Source organism: Limulus polyphemus, unplaced genomic scaffold (genome assembly GCF_000517525.1).
Source record: "Limulus polyphemus unplaced genomic scaffold, Limulus_polyphemus-2.1.2 Scaffold488, whole genome shotgun sequence".
NCBI classification, from domain to species: Eukaryota; Metazoa; Arthropoda; class Merostomata; order Xiphosura; family Limulidae; genus Limulus; species Limulus polyphemus.
In genome coordinates, this window is record NW_013666098.1 from 185,727 (window position 1) to 206,648 (window position 20,922).

The following is a 20,922-nucleotide window of genomic DNA, read 5'->3' on the forward strand; positions in this document are numbered from 1 at the left end:
AACTTGTGTCGCTTAAGTTTCGTCGGAACGAAGTTACGGAAAATTAATTAACACACGGAGACGTAACAATAATAAGTTTGTTTGAAATTAAGCACAAAGCTCTGCCCACCACGAGTATCGAAACCCGGTTTCTAGCGTTGTAAGTCCGCAGTGCCACTGGGGGGCATAATAAGAAGACATTCCTTTTATAACCAAAAGTATGATAGAAAAAAAACAACTTTCTTTTGGTTGTCTGATTAAGCAACATTTTTTTTTTTTTGTATTGTTGGAAAAACGCTTTCCTGTTTCTAATAGTGAAAAAACAATGTTATACATAACAGGCCCATTCTACTGAAACCGTAACATCGCTTAGTAATTTATTTCATTATTATTTTTTAAGTTCTAGGTTCTTACACGCTCTGGTTCAAGAGTTTAATTTATGGTGTTTTTAGTTAGTTTGAACATGGATCGATTTTAAAAAAATTGAGTTTATATTCTGAAATATGATTACAAATTTGTATTTACTTTGTTTTAGAACAGATAAATAAAATGAGCCTTTGTCACTTATTTTGTACTTGGTAAACTTTAGAAACGTAAGTATGCAGAGATTTATTGGAAAAGAGACAGTTTCACGCGCTAACAACTGTGCTCTCAGCATTATCATTTTCAGTTATTTGTGTGAAGCATTGTAAGGTTCGTGTTACATTTACTGACGAGTAGGTTTTCTGGTAGAAACAGTAACTTTTTAAAGGTGGTTGAACAGGCTCAAGCTGGAAAAACATTGTTAAGCCCACTGTTTTAACCATTAATTTACCAACTTCTTCACATGCGAGATCTAAATATTTCTTCACACAAACAAATGACCAAACTTTTGGGCAGAATCACTAATTTTCATGTAAAATAAATATGTAATCCAAGTAATAATTAGTGGGATTAGTCACAATATTGTCGGTGTGATTATATTAGAAACCCTGTAACCAACGGCCAAGGACCCAAAAACAATTTGCTGTATTACTAGTTTAGAAAAATGTGTTTTGTAACATGTATAATTCATACCCATCGATACTACACGCGAGAAAAAAAGGCACGGATAAAGAACTATGACGTTATGTGGCGGAAAATATGTGTGAATCATATAACATATGTAGAAGTACTTTTAATACAGCAATAATATCATAGTATACATTTAAAAACGTAATACGATGAAGAAACGATCATGAACTCCAGAATAGGGTTTTTCATTATTTCGCTCAAAGTTTTGTTTCTGCAAGTTCTTCAGGAGCGACCTTCTACTCACAGTGCTATTCTCACAACAAGTAACACACATGTAAATTTGTTTGAAAGTCTAATGGAGAATATGGAATCAGGCCACGCAGATATTTTTTTTTATATTCGTATAATACAATAATATAAAACTATAACAATTTCAAACAACAATAAGTGAAATTCATTGGACTGTTGCTGTAAAAAGTGATACTATAATCTTGTTTTTGGTCGTTTCTTCATCATACTACTTAGCTAAGTTGGCCAAGAGAATAATTTAACAAAAAACAGTGAACACTTAGTATGAAAGTTAAGATCCAAACTGATCTGCTTTATAACTTCACCTAAAATACAAGAATTAAAACTGATAAATCTCATATTTGGTTCTTTCAAAATAGTTGTGAAACAAACTTCGTAATCACGTATTTTTAAAATCACGTCAAAGTTTCAATGTAACATACAAACATTACAAAAATCACTGTAGTTTCATAGCTATAATAATAATAACAAACTCAAAAAAATACCACTGACTAATTTAACTTGAGTGACTAAAAGTTCTCTTACATGAAATGTTAAGAAGGTATTTATTTTAAAAATAAACTACAATATTAGTTTTCTTCACTCAATCAGAGCAAGTAATAATCTCTCTTACCTTTGTAACAACTTAAATGTATAAAAGAAAACAACCAATCATGAAAGACAATCTGTCAAACCTGGACATAACAAAACCCAACAGACTTACAGAATGTTGGTTTGAAAATGATTACACATTCATAGTATCCAAAATTACAGTACTTCATGCTTTTGTAATTTGTTGTATTATCATTCATTCATTTCCACTAAAACATGTTTGACAGAAATTCAGTTCAACAGTTCTCATTTTTTATACTTTTTGTTTCAAAGACAAACAAAAGTAGGTGGTAAATAACATTTACTGAAAAATGAAAAAAGAATCTGAATACAAAATGGCTATCTAACTTGTATTAAACAAAAAATACAATAAAACGCTACAGAAACATCCAGTTCTAAATTATTCTTATATCTCAACAACAACAAAAAGCACTATAAAAATATCTACAACTGTTTTTTTGATGTTTTGGCCTTTTCTTGCAAACACCAAGACAAGCTTGTTTGTAGCTTATCAATTTAGGGAAAATGATTGACATCAACATATCTTACATGAAACAAAGCATTAAAGATATGGAAAAAATATGCACAATTACATGTTTACTGTTCTAAACAGAACAAACATTCAAAAACCACGTACTTTTATCACTGTATTTCTATCCCAAATGGAATCAATAAACTAACTATTTTTTGAAGGTTAAAAACAAATAAACAAAAAGGAATTCAAAATCCAAACGTTTTACATATTTGCAGCAATTTAATAAAAAAATTATTCTTGCTCATATTAGAAATTGTTCAACCACTGTTCCACCCTTAGCAACATACAGCCTACCTACCTATGTTTAAAGTCTTATTTTTCATTCACTATAAAAAAAATGTTTTAGTAAAGATTTTATTTCTTCAAAAACCAATCTTTTTGATCTATATTCTAACTCTTAATAATTAAAAAAGTTCAGTCCTTGTAAAAATAAACATTTGTTATTTGACTAATATTGTAAAACTGTTTAAGTAAGTTTTTACATTATTTTAAATCCTTCAGCATGTACTCGAAAGTGTTAAGACAGATAAGGTCCAACTATATATATATATACACTGATATCCACATATAAAACATATTGAAAACAATGAATGTACAGTTTCATTTTTCGTAACATCAATATTTTTTTAAAGATTATAAAAAAAAATTTGAATTCTCCTTTCAAGAAAATTGGTTTAAAATGTTGAAGTTTAATTAATAAGTATCAATTAAATATTGTCTATAATATATTTTCAGTATTAATATTCGACTAGAATTATACAAATAGTTAACATTAACTATATCGTGTATTCTGTTATTAACCACTGTGAGTTAAGTCAATGCAAACTATACTAATATCAATTCTTAACTACTTTTCTAATTGAAGTTTCTATTGTTTGATTCTAAATTCACTTTTCTTCATGAAATACAAAGCAATGCTCCTTTTGCAATTTTTCAGAAGAACTCTTCTTCTTCCAGGGGTTTCTTCAGCCAGGTACCCCTTCCCAACTCTTCAAACCTTGCATAGAGCCTCTGTTTAGCCTGCTGGTAGTCATATGCATTTAGTTTGCTAGTTCGATAGCTCTGCTTTAGAAGCTCCTCCCTCTTACTCAAGTTACACAATTTTTTGAAACATTCAAACAAACTGGCTTTACACAGTCTTGATTGTTGGTAACTTTCAGCCCTGTAAGAGTAAACGCAATCATCGTTATTAACCAGTTTGCTTAAGTCAACACAATGTCACAATCACCTGAAAAACAAGCAATAATCTTCTTCCACTTTTATTTCTGTAGGAGTAAAATAAAAAGAAATAATCAGTTAGAAATTATAAAAAAATAATTTTGTGTTTTTAATTCTTACCCTAAAAGTCTGATTTGTAAATGGCTTAAAACAAAATTGATAATAATTACAATTTACTCGCTTAACATGGTTCACCCCATAACAGTTGTTGCTCATAAAAACTGATAAATAGTGCCTGGACCAATACTATGTCTGTTGTATCCCTGCTGCCCTGGTGAGTTTTTGTATTGGGCAAAAGGCCTTATTGGCACTGAGTGTGGCAGATGTAGTGTAGTTGGCATATTATAACATATTTTCCTTTGCTTCCACTCATGGGTTCTTAAAACCTAATAGTCTCCTTCTTTAAAGGAAGGGAGGACTACCTTTTTAAAGAAGTCCAGTCATCAGGATTCTTTAATCAATATTTATCCACTTTTGTAACTACAATTTCCCAAACTCTTATTAATTTTTTAAAGCAATTTATATTTAGATATGTTATTTTACACAGCCATAAGTAATCTTTAATTCATATCTAAGAGTTATTATTATACAATATAATCAAGTTTTAATATAATTATATTGATCACTTCACTGCCTAAAACCTGTTGGATGAGATCATAAAAACATTTTTTTATTATTAAACAACACACAAAACACTGTGTGTGTGTTTTTAGAAAATAAAAACCCATGGATATAAACAGAACCATATCAGTTTATTTAATTTACAAAAACTAATTGATTTTTACAAAAATCAGTAAGAAATTGTCAGGTTTTTATGTATATGTGGGCTGGGTTTTTCTATAGTAGATGTCTGTATTTTGTTGGCAAGAAATGTCAACAATAAATGGACATCACAGAATCCAATACAAAACTTCTTTACACTATAGGATATTGCAGTTGTATCTAAAACTCTAAATAATTCTATTTTCTTGTCAAAAGTCCACTCAGGCTGATTCAATAACTTTAGAATCAAATTGACAAGACAAACTATTTTTCTCTACTTTGTTTCTTACTTTACAATCTGCAGTCAATTCACTTACATTACTCAGTGGGTTACCACAGTTGTATATTGAACTTTAAATAATTGTTTCCTGTTCTAATTGTCTTCCCTCTAAAAGTACCTCTTCAACAGATTGGCATAGTAGACCTTGATTATCCCATCCACACACACCTTATAATGCATTCAGTTGACCACATTTTGTACTGCAAAAGGTCCTTTCCACTGCTGGTTGAATTTGTTGTTGGCTGTGGGCAGCAGAATTAAGGCTTTCTGTCTGACCTCAAAATGTCAATCCTTGACCTTCTTGTTATATAAGTACTTCTTACTGCCTTTGATGTATTTAGCTTCACCAGCTGCTTCGATAGGTCTGGTACAATACTTCTTTCTAGTCCTCTGTTTTTTTAAGTCTCTTTCCTCTTTGTTTTGTGCTAGACTTCCTCTTGGATACTTTAAAGGTCTTTATATATTGCTTGCTCTTCTTCCCTTGAGCTCTAGTGGTGATTGCAGATGCTTCATCCATCTTCTTTCTGTCTAGTTCCTCCAAATTTCTACTACCTAGTATGTTTCCAATCACCAAGTCGTATATTGGTGACTTGATACACAAGGCTTCAAGGTCTTCTACATAATATGGAGTATATATCTTTTTTTTTGCTATGGGAAACTTTCTCACTGTCCCATCAATTAGCACACACAGGCACACCTTGCCTGTCATCTGGCTATCAGATACTAAACTAGTTCTCGCTGCTGCAACCATTGTTTCAGAGGACAGTCATTTTCTTGTCCCCGACATATCCTTCACCTACTGCAATATTGTAATTTGTTGGAACCTCTCGATATCTGTAACATGCTCCAATCACAACTGACATTGTTGATCCATTTGCTAACTTCAGCTGACTATTAGTCCATACACCGATCAATCATAGAAATGGTACTTCCTTCTTGTGGTGAATCTGAGGTGTTTTCTTGATTCTGTTTCTTCTGGCAGTAGCATCCATTTTTGTTTCTTACCAGCATTATCTTCATAAGTAGCTCCAGCTTCTTTATGTTGAGATTTCTGCTGTTACTTGTTGGTAATGGACTTTCATTCCTTTGCAATGTGCTCTGTTTTATAACAAATACAGAATCTCTTCTCCCTTTTTCGTCTGTTAATCTCCTGTCACTTTTGGTGGACTCCTGCATCTGGTAAGCCACCACTGCTTTTGATTTTAAATAGATATCCTTGGACTTGCCAGTTATACTCCCTCCATGGGCTTCTATACACTGTTCTCCCAGCTTAACCATCTTGTTCATGTATTTTGGTGACAAGGCAGTTGAGCACATACTCATGAACTGTTCATGTATTAGTAGGTCTGCCAGTCCCTCAAAACTGTTGTCATACTTGGCCAACTTAGTCCAGCTGGTAAAGTATCACCATAGATGTGCTGCAAATGGAAATACAGTTTTCTCCAGTGTTAGGTTTGACTTCTCTGAATTTCTGGTGAAATCCTTCTTCAGTAAGTTCATATAATTTCAGCAAAGTCACTTTTTATATGTCATAGTCCATGACATCTTCTGATGTCATTCCTGCATATACTTGTTGAAACAAGTCAAACATATGTCAAAAAATTCTTTACACTATAGGATATCACAGTTTTATCTAAACCTAAATAATTCTCCTTTCTTGTCAAAAGTCCATATAGGCTGATTCAATTACTTTAAAACCAAATGACAAGACAAATTATTTTTCTCTACTCTTATCACAATAGTATCAGTAAATAATTTACTTACATTATCCCGTGGTTTACCACAGTAAACAGAGGTAAGGGGAATAATTTGTCATGTCAAAGGGTGTTCTAAAGTAATTGTACCCACCTGTGTGGACTTTGATGAAAAGAAGACAATTATTTAAGATTCAGGATACAACTGTGGTAACCCACATGGTAACGTAAGTGAATTATTTACCAATACTATTGTGATAAGAGTAGAGAAAAATAATTCATCTTGTTAATTGGATTCTAAAGTAATTGAATCAGCCTATGTGGCTTTTTGACAAGATAATTATTTAGAGTTTTAGATAAAACTGTGATATCCTATAGTGTAAAGCATTTTTGTACATACAGTTGACTTGTTTTAAAAATATTATTTTAAAATATGTGGATTGTGTGCTGTCTGTTTATTGCCAACAAGTCACAGATACCTACTGCGGAAGAATCCTCAGCCCACTCATATTTAAATCCCTGACAGAAATATATATTCAAAATCTAATAAAAAATCTCCAAAAGTGTACAGCATAAAATTACTTAATTTAAACTTATATCTTTAAAAACACAAAATAACTTTTTCCTTATTGTTAAATATAAAATAAAATAAAATATGGTTCCCATACATCTGAGATGCACTAATTACTATTATATTGGTATTGTCACCAATGGTGACATTATTGGCAAGTATCAGTATTAGTTATTATGACTATCACAGATACCATAAACTGTAGAATTCTGATACCACTGCTGGCAAGTTCCAGTACTGGTGATTCTGAGTACTACACATACCATTAACTGTAGAGTTTTGATACCATTACTGGCAAGTACTGGTATTGGATATTCTGACTACCACAGATACCATTAACTGCACAGTCATGAGACCATTATTGGCAAGTACTGGTACTGGTTATTCTGAGTATCACAGATACCAACTGTGGAGTCATGGTACCATTATTGGCAAGTACCGATATTAGTTATTCTGACTACTACAGATACCATTATTGGCAAGTACCAATACTAGTGATTCTGACTACCACAGATATCATTAACTGCACAGTTCTGATACAGCATTACTAATACAAACTATTTTAGTATTTATTTCTAATTTTAAGTATTTATAAAAAGTATTTTAATTAACATTAATTCCTTAGTCTTTAATAATCTGATTCAAAATGCATTCCTTTCAAGTATGGAAGGTTTTTATTAGATAAATAATAATCAATAATTTCATGCTGCTGGCAGTGACTAAAGTTGTGCTGGTGTGGAAAATCAATTACCTAATTTTGAAAATAATAAAATTTTTCATGTTACTGGCAGTGAATATATTTTTGCCAGCATGGAAAATTAATTAATATATATTGAAAATATTAAATTGTTTCATGTTATTAGTATCAATCAATAATTAGACACAATTATCAGAAATTGATACTATCGGCAAAAAATGGAAATGGAATAATTGTAATATAATCGTAAGTACATCAGTAAATAAATATATATCATTAAACTCCAAAATTCTGCACTTCATTTAATTTTTCCCATACAACCCCTTGCGTATGACTAGCTTATATCGCTCAATCATATTATATATATATGAAAAGTATTGTAGGATTAGCCTTACTTGTCATTACACATTCCTGTTAATGCATTAGTAACTTCTGGTTTGCTATCTCCACAACACCAGTTGATTCCAAAAGGTTTTGTTTTCTCAGTTTCACGAGGAGCTTTATAAATGGATACACGTCCTAGCTGTGGGTGGTTTAGTGTGTAGCCAGCTGGTAAAAAGTGCCCAAACTCAGTCTTTCCTTCCAGACGGCAGCACACAGCTCTAGAAAGATGGCCATGATGATACAGTGCACCTAGCATGAAGTTAACAATCATCAAGATGTCACTTACATAATAAAAATAAAACACAGATGTCTCATGAACTGCTCATTGAAGCTTCAAACACCATCATATTACACACATCAACAAAAATGTATATTATTTCACATAAAATCAAACAGACAAAATCCATATATACAGCAATCTGTATGAATAATATGCTTGTTTTTGTCTGTCGAAACCTTGCTTACGAATTTCCTGATCAAATGCTACAAATCTTATTGTGTTAGAAAGGCCATTGTCAGAGGAATCTGGATTGCATACCGGCTTTTCCATTCAGAATCACTTTTCCTGTTTTTTGCTTAGTCAAAACTTTTTAATTCAAAGAGTATGGTGCACGATGGCACAATGTCGTTATAATCATGTAATAACTGACTTCAATTTCAACTTTTTTTATTTGCAAGGTATTTCACACAAACAACACTTAACCAATGTGTAATTTCCTAAAAAAAAAAATCAGCATTACACTAAATACACTTGCTATGGCTTTCTATACTTATTTACGTCTAAAATACACATGCCAAGTTTGTTCAAACCATATGCTTATCACTTTGTGAACACGCATTAGACATTTCTGCATATTCAGCTAAGTTTGCCTTCATTACAATTTTACTTTGCAATAAATTAGCTTCAGTTCCTTTCAATGACTGCTATAAACACATTTTAGCTACCCTTTTCTTTACTACAGGTTTTATTCTTCGTTTTTATCAGTTTCTTTGTTTCGACTCATAAAACCGTGTCATACACTGAATGCTCATAGCGTTAACATTTTCCACAATTGAAAATGTATTTCCAATAATACTTACCTCCTCTCATACATATAGCTATTACTTGACTGCCAGGGTGTCTTCCTTTGCCCATCTAAGCATTGCTCTGATTACATCTTCATACATACTTACATCTTCTCCCATTTATAGCTACAATCCCACATTGTGAAGGTGGAGGGGCCAGTGAGGGCATTATCCATATAGAAAGCATCTACATAGATCATGGGTGTGTTAAAAGAAGATTGGCACCCTAGTGGAGGAACCACACTACACCCAGAACAGGTATGTTCTTCAACTTGAACTTAATTCATGTTTTGTGGGTGGAATTTTATATGAGTGATCAACATTATAGACCAGCCCCAACCAGACAGCCAAGGTTCCAGTACTTGGAGTTGGAATTAAGAAGTCTTGGTCTCTATATCTTACATGGATAGGAAGGGCAATTGGACCACAACGTTGTATCCAAACCTATAGCCATAGAGTGATGCATTCTGAGCCACTGGAATCATGATGAGAAAGTAAGCAACACCAATGTGGATAAACTCTCTCCTCCACCTGAAGAAGCCTGAAAGGCAGCACCCCAAGCTTGGAATGACGGGACCGTATATGCCTTACTCAACCAAAGGAAACACAACTCATCTGGTTTGGAATTATGAACATTCATCCTCATTCCACTTGCCCCCAGAATTATGGGTAAGACGTGGAACAACTGTGCTTAACCAAGGACCAAGGATGGGAACACTCCACTTTTGGATTTATGAGGAGATAGTGGACCCTCTTCCATGAACAACATACTGAACCTATATTGATCAAACAGAAGGGCCATGCACACCCCAACTGGATATCAGAGCATCAAATCTGAACCAGTATTACGACAAGGCTCCCTCATAGGCTGGTGCCACTCCTACTGACATCTGGAAAAAACATCCAGGGACCAAGGTAGGAGAGCCCTCAACTTTGTCCTCTTCTCCAAGAGTGGAGAAATTCACTCTAACAATCTAGAGGAAGAGCCTTTGTCTACCACCCTGGTGATTGGAAACTGTGTGTGGTAAGGACTCCCTAGCTCCACTAGTAGAATCTGGGGGTAATGTGCATTGGGGAGTCCTGAGGAACAGTGCTCTGGAAACAGTGCAATAGATGAACCAAGTTCCCTAAATTTTTGAAAGCAAACCAACCCTGTTTTATTCAATCTACTGATCGGCAGGGACAGGCAGAATCCTCTTATGCTTTACTAATGATAGTCCATGAGTGGCGGTCCAGCATAGTACACTAATACCACCTGGTCAGCTCGTAGGTGGTCTTATGGAACACCTCATTTCTACAGAGCCTGTTTCAACCTGTATAAAGTATATTGAATTAGTGGTTGCTAGTGCTAAATTTGTTTAATAAAAGCACACTTGCATGGGCAACACTAGACACAGATAGGGATCCTATGAAAACAAGTTAAGAGACCCTGAAAGGCAGCAATGAAAAGACTCACCCCCTCTGTATAATCTAGTTGAAATGGTTAAGATAGATAAAGGGGGTAGGCAAAAGCCCTCAGGTGAAGAAACTGCCAGATCAGGCATATAATGTGAGATAAAAGTATTGGGGGAGACCATATACCAGTCCTCTCAATGAGCTCCAGTGGGCAATTTGACCGGGCTGCTAATGACATAGAAACGGGACAAATCTGAATATATGTAACTCGCAAAAGAATCCTCATCTTCAATGAGAGTGCAGAAGAAAAGTCATTGCCTAGCATCTCTAAAGATATTACAGCAAGCAACAAGACCTTCAAGACCCTCACTGAACATTACCATGATCGAAATCTGATTGGACCTTGAAGTGAGAAATAGATGAATAGGTGAAAAGGACTTTAACCCCTTTTCTGTCTGACAGTGTCTTGGGTAAGAAGAACTGGTCTGAGAATGTAGAGAGAATGAGAAAATACTCTGTCGACAAACAGCACAAATCACTCCGACCAATAATCTCTGTAGGTCAGCAACCATGAAAAAGAAACCTTCAGGTAAAGGGGATATATGGCATATAAGAAGAGCTGAGAAAGAGCCTGTACTTTAAATTTTTAATATACTTGTTAGGTAGCTGAAATGGTCATTTGGGACCAAGGATCGAAAGTGACTTGAGGAATCCATCCAGAGAGTGCTGGGGTCTCAAATTATGTAGTCACGATAAACGAACAGTAGTCAATAAGGCTGCCTTAAACAGGATGACTGTGGAAGATGTAAAAAAAAAACGAGTTATGGTTGGCACTTCTGCCCAAAATAGGTTTAACCTCCTTTCAATACACCATTTCCAATATGCATGTCATTTCCATTGACAAATGTTCATTTCTGAGTAAGCAAAAACTGAAACAGATCTATGGCAACATTATAAATTAAACCCCAATGCTGTGTGAAAGACTGCATATTCTCCATGTCTGAAACTTGAGTTTCTGGATAGCCAGATGTATCAAGGCAGATCATGGCTACCTCCATAGAGATAGCTGAAAAAGAAGTGGAAAAGGTGGACACTCCAGAAGGTACTGCAGAAGCTTGTTTGTTTTGTAATTAAGCACAAAGCTACACAATGGGCTATCTGTGCTCTGCCCACCACGGGTACCGAAATCCGGATTCTAGCATTGTAAGTCCGGGTACATACCGCTGTGCCACTAGGGGGCACTGCAGAAGCAAAAACCAGGGTGTAAAAGCCAATCTGTGCTATCAACAGGACCCAACAATGGGTTGGAACAAATGATATTTAGTACCCTGTATCATATATGAAGGGGATAGAAGGCCTTGAGTTGTAATCCTGTTCTGTCCTGATGGAATACATCCATTGCTAAATCCTAAAGATGAGGAACTGTAGTCCAAATTGGCAGTAGTTTGGTGAATCAATGAGAGGCCAACCCATCAATCAAAGTTGCAATATTAGAGCCAATGCAACAGAATATTGCGATGCAGCATCTATTCTGTTAGGAGAATCTGTGAGGATTGAAACAATTGAACTGCTACCACAGGCATCACCCATGGAACATGACAAGCTAGTAGGGTGATAAGATAAGAATGATCTCTAGAAAGGAGCCCTGGACTAAGTACCTCCTCGATGAGAAACACAAGCCATACAACAGAATTGTCAGAGTTAAGTCTGACAATTTTCCCCTTATAAGTCTAGACCATCAGGCATTCATCGCTTCTTGAAGAGCAAGAAGGACTAAAACATTGTGTAGGACAGTCTCTTTGTCTGTGCATAGACCCTTGAATTCCTGACTGTTGGTATTTGCACCCCATCCATGAAGCAAGACAATCGTGAAAAGATGGAACTCTGGACAAAGTGGCGGCAAAGGAACCCATATCATAGTAGTGTCCCAACTTAACAACCCCTCAGGATCAAAGAATGATCCCAACTAAGGAAACTGGGGAACCAATGAATTGATGTTTATGATCAATTGGTCGCATAAAGATCATTAAAATGATCTCTTGTGCTCTCGTCCCAAAGGCATAAGGAATTCGAGTGATGTCCACATTCCTAGAAGAGAAAAAACCGCCTGTGCTGTGGGAGAAGGAGAGGTGAGTAAGAGTCTGACATTTTATTTCATAGCATTGAGCTGGATGGGATTCAACTGAGCCCAACTGACAGATGAGATGAAAAATATAAATTACCCAGACTGATGACATATAGAATTGTAGCAAGGATAGCTTTTCAGCCCTGAAAATGAAGCCTGCCTTGGTTGTTTCTGAAAGTAGAATCAGGATGTGATGCTCTGACAATTGATGAGATAGTGCCAGCAGAAACCAGTCATCCATGGAGTAGTGTGCACCGTGCAATGGAATGGAAATAACGAGAAAATTTGTACAATATGGCAGAACCCATGTGAAGCTGATGCAAGTCCAAAGGTTAAAAACCTGGAACGAAAGTACCTGACTCTTGTGCACAACAAATGCCAATAGTGGTGAGACTCCTTCACTTTGGCAATGTGCAGATAGGAGCTGACTACAGTAAACATGGACATCTACAATCCCAGTAAGAAATGTCAACTCAGATTGATGAATGAATAACTTGTGAACCTTGGAGAATCTAGGCATGGTTATAGATGAAAAAAGATCATTGAATGGACCCCAATCTCCTGTCTGCATAGGCCCAACAACTGACAGGAATAAAACCTTAGAAGAACTAGCACGACTCACTCACTACCCCCAGACCAACCAAACTCTGATAGCCCTAGAACAAAATTCCAAATCCTGATGATCTGCGAGAGACAGAAACCCCACAGGTTGGGTGGATAATGAAGGTGAAGATATGAACTGAACGACGAACCCTGAATCAAGGACCTTCAGTGGAACTGAATCTGTGGTTAAGGTTACCACACTTCCAGAAATTCTTGGATCCGAGCCCCCACAGACCCTTGGAACACTTGGATATAGACAAAATCAATTCTGGGTACCAATGTACCGAGAGGCTGATGTTGGGGGTCGAGACTCACGAATAGGGGCAGAACTATAACCCCCTGTACGAGACGATGAAATTCAAGACTTCAACGACAAGGGGAAGAATGTAGAAGTCAAAAACTGAACCAACAGGCATGCTAACAGAAATCCAGCTCATTATCAATGAAGTTGGTGATCCTGAGAGTCTTCCAAAAAAGTGAAGTGAAAGGAAAATAAAATGGTGAATTTTAGAGTTGGAAGACTGTAGACTTACCCTGTCCCATCAGGGGACATAGATTTACTCAGGTTAACTACAAACTCTGCTTTAGAACCATGCAATTCGAGGAGCAGAAGTATTATTTGAGAGTCGGAAAATGTTTCCACCTGGCGGTGGTAGGCTAAAATCACGAAGTTCTGACAACGTGTCGGATAAGATATAACTGTCCCTTCACGTAACTGAGAAGTAAACTTTCCAGCATGAACCACAATATCTATAGATGAAAAGAAAAACTAAAAATTTGCTCCCAGACCTTTCAGATATCAAGTAAGAAGCAGGCTCAAAAGCAACCATGAAGAAAACCAAAAACATCACACTCTCAAAGAACCAACAGAAGAAAACAAATCAAAGGCAGCTTATCCCAAAGTGGCCTTTTATTTTATTTTTCCTTTAATGACTGAGTTGATTATCATCGATTGGAACAATCTTTTGTGAGGTAAATTTTTGTTAGAGCAATGTTGGGCCATCCGTCACGTCCACGTGAAGAAATCGAACCCTGGACCCCAGTGCTACGAGTCTACAAACTCACCATTGTCCCACAGGAGGACTAAAAAGCCAACACACTAAAAGAAGGTGCAGGATAAAGCGAACCTAAATTCTCTCCAGAATGTCAAGGATCGCCCTCAATTGCAGCCTCAGAGCCCCCCAGAGGACCACCACAGATCCGAATGTATGCCTCCATCTCACTATATATAAGATCACCGACAGTGACCCCCCTGCCCCCGATTTTTGTGTGAGGCTAATTTGCCTCCGTACCGGAAATAATAATCTGGGAATTCGTGACATGAATCAGCTTGTTAATCAGAATAAAAAATTTGTATTTTATATACATATATATATTTTATAGTTATTATAAATTATTATTACGAAAAGCAAGTAGATAACACTAACAATGGTAAAAATATCTCAAAACAATGAATGTTTATATACAGTACCAGGATATAGGGCACATTGATGTAGGTGGAGAGTGTCATGAGACAAATATTGCAAAAGGCAATTAAGTGGGGGTAAAAAAGACTGGTGCAAGCAAGAAAAAATCAAACCAATGCTTAGATGGGCAAATGAAAAAACCCTGGCAGTTGAGTAATAGCTCTAAGTGGAAGAGGAGGTATGTATGTATTGGAATGTTTCATATTCCGTATACTATTATAAATACCATTATTATATCTTATTGTTTACTTTATGTGCAGTATATTAAATAAAGTTATGTCTATGTGAGTTTGTGTGTCTGACCTCATAAAAGTTTTTCAAAGAGACTAGGATTTATTAATGTAACATTCAAGGCCTGCAAAGAGAGCATAGCTTAAATGCCATGTGTAAAAATGATAGAATAAGGAAAATTCAAGCAAAGAGCACAATAACTACTGCAAATGTTTTGTGGGTTGCAGTTAGTGATAAAATAATATAATCATACATACAATTTCTGTTAGCTATAGATGTTATTTTAATAGGTATCTGGTAGATAAATCAAGAATCCTTTCTGTTTTGTTTTGAAGAACTAACTGTACAGTTCTGATTCATCATCATGTTATTTCAGTATTCATTTGTAATTTAGCATTTTGATAAAAAGTATTTCAAGTAATATTAATTTACTCAATTCCTTAGACTGAGATTTTCTCATTCAAAATCCACTATTTTTCAACTGTGTTACAATGAAATGCTTTTATCAGCAAAAACAAATATATATATATATATATACACACACACACATACATATATTTATGTATGTATAGAAAATTAGTACTTAAACAGTTAATCAAAATGAAGAACTGCATTAAAACAGCAAATCAAAACCTGTGATGAACAACATTTTAAACAGCCCCAAACACAAAACAAAATTAATGAAGCTGCATAAATTACTCAAATTTAGAACAGTGAAAAAATATTAAAATCTTGGTTTAAACCATAAGGATATAATTTTTTTAATTTCAAACCGTTGGGTTCTTCATTAACAATTTCTAATACAGTTATTTTAACATAAATAAAAGGATGAATTCTGAAATGCTTTAATTCTTTGTAATTCAGTAAATTGTTTTTAATTTGAGTTCTTTGTAAGTTTATATGTACATATATAATGGATTTGAAGTTTGACCAACATATTCCATATTATATTCAGTACAAGTTAATAGATAAACTACATTATATATTTTTCTGAATGAATTTGTATGAATAACAAGATGAAAAGAGTTTAGAGCAGGATATGTGAGACATTGTTTGCTATTACATCTTATAACATTAGCAGCAATATAATTACTATAATCATATCGCTAGGGTAAATTACAGTTGACATAGTTTGTCTATTAGTTAAGGCAATGATACCTAACTGCAATAACATAGAGAATGAACAACGTAATGGAAATGTGCAACATTGTCAGCAACAAATCACATCCACTGAAATATGTATAGAAAATTAGTACTTAAACAGTTAAGCAAAAATTAACATCAAAAGAAAGGACTGTATTAAAAACAGCAAATCCAAACTTGTGATTAATTAAATTTTAACCTACAAAACAGACCCAAACAAAAAATGAAATTGAAGATGCTGCATAATTTAAAAGGGTCCCCAAGGTACAGGCTGTAATGGGGGATATAAAATGTGCCCTGGCTTTTGGAGGTGACTGTGAAAGTAGGACCCACATTGCAGTGTGGATACACTGTCTACTAGTTTTAACCTATGTTCGCCAGTTTCACATGTTGAAGAAAATATAAAACAAATAATCAAACATATTTATCAAATAAAAAGTTAAGAGAGCAAAATGTGGGTGTTCAAGTCCACAGCATCCCAAATCTCTATTGCTCTTCAATGCCTGCAGACAGTTGTGGGAAGATGATTGCTCCCCAAAGTAATAAATGAAAAACTGTTGAATATTTCATAAATCCTGAAATTTTTGCTTTAATTTATAGATATATAAATGATTTAATTGGTATAAGTAATCCTGAGATAAACAATTTTATTAACATTATATATGTGGTAGAATTAAAAATTGAAAATACTTCAATTCTGAAACAGTACTACCTTTGCTGACTCAAAATCATCTCGACCTTGGTTTGCCCTCTAAGCACTGCCAAAAATAGTAAGCTAACATCTCATCAGTCTTTTATACCCCTTAATTTTTGCACCATTTCAGAATTTGCTAATCATGTGACTACCCTCCACCAATCATACTGTGCCATCTATACTAGCGCATGTAGCTCCCTCTACTATTCTTGCACAATCTTCACATTCTCAATTGGCATTTTAGTGTATAGACATGTTTTTTAACTAGCTCTCCATGTGACTACAAAAATTTGATTGTGCTTGATAACTAATTTATATCTGTTTCAACTTCTTGTGTTTAATTTCCATTGTTTCGACTCATTTGTTTTTGAAATATTTCTGTTTTCCAAATTGTAATTTGTACATATGAATTTGAGATTTAATATGGTGGAGGATGAATTTCCCACTATAGTAGACAATGGTTCTGACATGAGTCCCTAAGTCTCAGGATCGAGACGTCTGCTGGGGAAGCACAGGCTTTAATTCGTGTCTTATGTTCGGCCAACGATTTCTTCCTTTCATGTTACATATTTTGTGAGGAAGGATATAACTACCAAGTGGAAATTTCTTTATACGACACTTTCCACCTGTTACCAGGCCCGGCATGGCCAGATGGTTAGGGAACTAGACTCACAATTTTTGGGTTGCGGGTTCAAATCCCCATCCCATCAAACATTCTCGCCCTTTCAGCCATGGGGGCATTATAATGTGACGGTCAATCCCACTATTCGTTGGTAAAAAGAGAAGCCCAAGAGTTGGCGGTGGGTGGTGATGACTAGCTGCCTTCCCTCTAGTCTTACACTGGTAAATTAGGGATGGCCAACGCAGATAGCCTTTATGTAGCTTCACACAAAATTCAAAACAAACAATCCACCTGTTACCACGCCTCCATGTAATCTGCTAGATTAAGTATTGTTCTTCTTCCCAGTAGATCTGTGGTACGTTTTCCAACATGTATTCCCCACTCGCAGTTGGTATACATGAGCTTGGGTGGATGGACCTAATTTCCATATGCAATAATTTAGGTCTTTCATGTCTTCTCTGCTCAGTACTTGGTAAGTTAGATTTTTATAATTCTTTTACCATCTCAGTTACTTTAGTTTAACTTTGAGTTTACAGTTTGATTCACTTTCGGTATATGTATGGGTTTTGCATGTTAGTTATTGTTTGGGTAATTGTAACTTCAGCCACTTTTGAGGATGTGTTGATTTGTTATTTATACTTCTTTTCATTGATTATGTTAGTTAGTTTGTAAGTTCCTTTTTCTTTATTACTAGTCACATCTAATTAAGTATTAGATATGAGTCAACATTTGACATTGTTAACTGGGTGCCTTTTTATTCTCAAGTTCTTCAATGTTCCATTTTCTTCATTTCATCGATGAGGGTTCTGTCTTCCAGTTCTGGGCACTGCTGTTTGGTCCTTCTTCAGCTGCATATGTGTTTTGTTGAGTGATACACTCTTTTGCACATCATCTTCCCTTGCTGGGTCTTCGGACTCACCATTACATAGATGATTAGCTACTGCTCACCTGTTCCCATACTCAGTCAATCACTCATACCTGCTTACATCTTCGAAAAGCTGCTCAATTGGCATTTCTCATCAAGTTGTAGAAGTCCTTTATTACCCCCACACAGTTTCTTATTCATTTGGGAGTTCTCTTCAATTCACAACTCAGTCGCAACCAGCGTTCTCCACTTCAGCTGTAGGATTTGGAGCTGGCAGTCATGTAGGCCCTACCTTCTCCTTCCCTTTCTACATGGGTAGTTCAATCTCTTTTGAGGATGTGGGGGTTCCAGAAGTAGTGCTATACTCCATAGGTGTGCCTTCTTTTCTTATTATGGCATACCTGTTCTTTTAAGGCGGTTGCTCTCCTCTTGACTGAATACTGTCACACCTTCATAAGCCCCTCTACCTTTGCAGTGTGGGATTTTAGCTTTGGGTGCATGGAGATAGTCCCGTTTTGGAAGTTAACGTTTTCTTACACTGAAATGTATTTCTGATAGGTACTTCCCTCTTTTCCCACACTTCTTCCCCAATGAAATGCCGGTGTTTTTAACTTGTACCTGCCAATTCTCGAAAATGAGGATTGTGATAGAATAATAAAGAACGCTACCTGCACTAGTACAGATGATGCAGTATGATTAATGGAAGGCAATAAAATGTTCTGAAATGTCATGAAAATGATGGGGTGTAAAGGACTGGTGCGCTGTTAGCGATAAACTTTTTAGCAAGGGCAAACCAAGATCAAGAGAATTTTGGGTGAAAGGAGGTAAGTACATATCAGAAATACGTATATAAAATATTATCTTTAGAATGTAAAGACACATTATCTAGATAAAGAAATTAAAATAACTGATAATAATATCAATCTAAATATTTTTCGACTCCAACATATGGCTTACCATTTTTTAATAGTAGTATGCCACACTCTTCTGTTATAAGTATTAACTTCATAATTACTCAAATTTTGTAAATTTTTTTATATGTCATTATTAATGATGAAATATTTATGAAAAATTAGTATTTAATGGATTTAATAAAGAAACATTAAATAAAATGATCAAAATATTTTGTAATAAATGTAAAAATATATTAAATAAATATAAAGAAGTAAAAATTAAGAAGTTCTTGCTTAAAGTTTCCAAGAAGTATTTATAGTTATTAATAAGAGTGTTTAAACATCTTGGCACCATTTCTATGTGGATGAACACCTTATCACACATAAAGGCTCAGGTAAAGGCTGAAAATTGGTAAAACCTTATTTTCATTATTCTTTTTACCTTTTTATTACTTTGGAGAGCAGCCACCTACCCACAACTGTCTGCAGACAATGAAGGACAATACAGATGTGGGACATTGTGGACTTGAGCACCCACATTTTGCTCTCCTAACATTTATTTTTTTAATGATTTTGTCTGATATTTTTTTGTTTTTTCAACATGTGAGACTGGTGAATGAAGGTTAAGACTGGCAGACACTGTGTCTCCACTGGAATGTGGGTGCTATTTTCGCAGTCCATTCCAAAACCCAGGGCACATTTTATATCCCACATTATAGTCTGTACCTTGGAGATCCTTTTAATTCATGCAGCATCTTCAATTTCGTTTTTTTGTTTGGACCTGTTTTGTTCATTGATATATATATATATAGAGAGAGAGCAGATGTAACTTATTCTACATAAGTATTAGTGTTAATAAACTTCTACAAAAGCTGAAAACACAAATACACATAACAGCTTAACAGAAGCACTAGGAAATTCTAATGGTTCATATACAAGCCCAGTATGAGAATAGCTACATAACAGTAGAGCTGGATGATTAGTAGAATTTCCTAATCAATTTAATCACCTAGCTCTACAAAACATGGCCTAATTTATTATGCATAAACTAACCTAATGTGATAGAATTGAGATAAACTGGATGAATGAAATGACTCAAAAGGGCCCCCTGGATTCCAAGGACATTCCAAGCAGCAATCTTATCACTACAGGACATGGTTCTCAACCTATTTCCTTGTTTGACAGCATCCCAAGCCTGGACTGCACAAGAATCTTCAACTGGTATTGTTCCTTCTCCTGACGTAAAAAAAAAAGTTAGATTCTCACACAGTACTAAGAAGTATTTCTGTTCACATAAACCAAAACTTAAAATACTCTGTAAAACTTACAGTGTTGCATGAATATGGGGAATACTTAATAAACATAAAGTATCTGTCAGAATACCACAAAAACTTAAAGAAAATTCATATTCATCAAATACAGGTCTACAAAAATAATAAAAGAGCTAATCAAATAGTGTAAAAGAAAATATTCTGTACTTTAACACTCATATATTCTTTCTCAATCTACCCACAAACAATTCATCTGGAATAACTTAGAGTCATAAAAAAAAAGACTTAAGGCTCCCCATACTCCTACCATAATATTACACAGAACAATCAGTTATATTTATGTTGTAATTTAGTGTTATTTGTACAACATTACTAATGTTGGACTGTGTCTGTAGTAGAGGGGGAGGGATTCTTGATCCAGGGCCTTTAATGTCAACTTATTCTCTGATATCATCATTGTTAGTTTGTTTGTTTGTTTTTGAATTTCGCACAAAGCTACACGAGGGCTATCTGCGCTAGCCGTCCCTAATTTAGCA

General features: G+C 35.0%; 1 protein-coding gene across 2 annotated transcripts in view; it reads right to left on the reverse strand.

The window, feature by feature from the left end:
- Positions 1–1,544: 1,544 nt before the first annotated feature.
- Positions 1,545–20,922, reverse strand: part of LOC106458577 (double-stranded RNA-specific adenosine deaminase-like) — a 34,968-nt gene continuing 15,590 nt past the window's right edge. For both annotated transcript variants that reach the window (XM_013918098.2, XM_022384845.1), the window contains exons 8-10: positions 20,169–20,351; positions 8,025–8,262; positions 1,545–3,569 (exon numbers count right to left, since the gene is read on the reverse strand). In XM_013918098.2, coding sequence (XP_013773552.1) covers positions 3,341–3,569; positions 8,025–8,262; positions 20,169–20,351 — 650 coding nt within the window. In that variant the 3' untranslated portion in view covers positions 1,545–3,340. The remainder of the gene's footprint in view (positions 3,570–8,024; positions 8,263–20,168; positions 20,352–20,922) is intronic.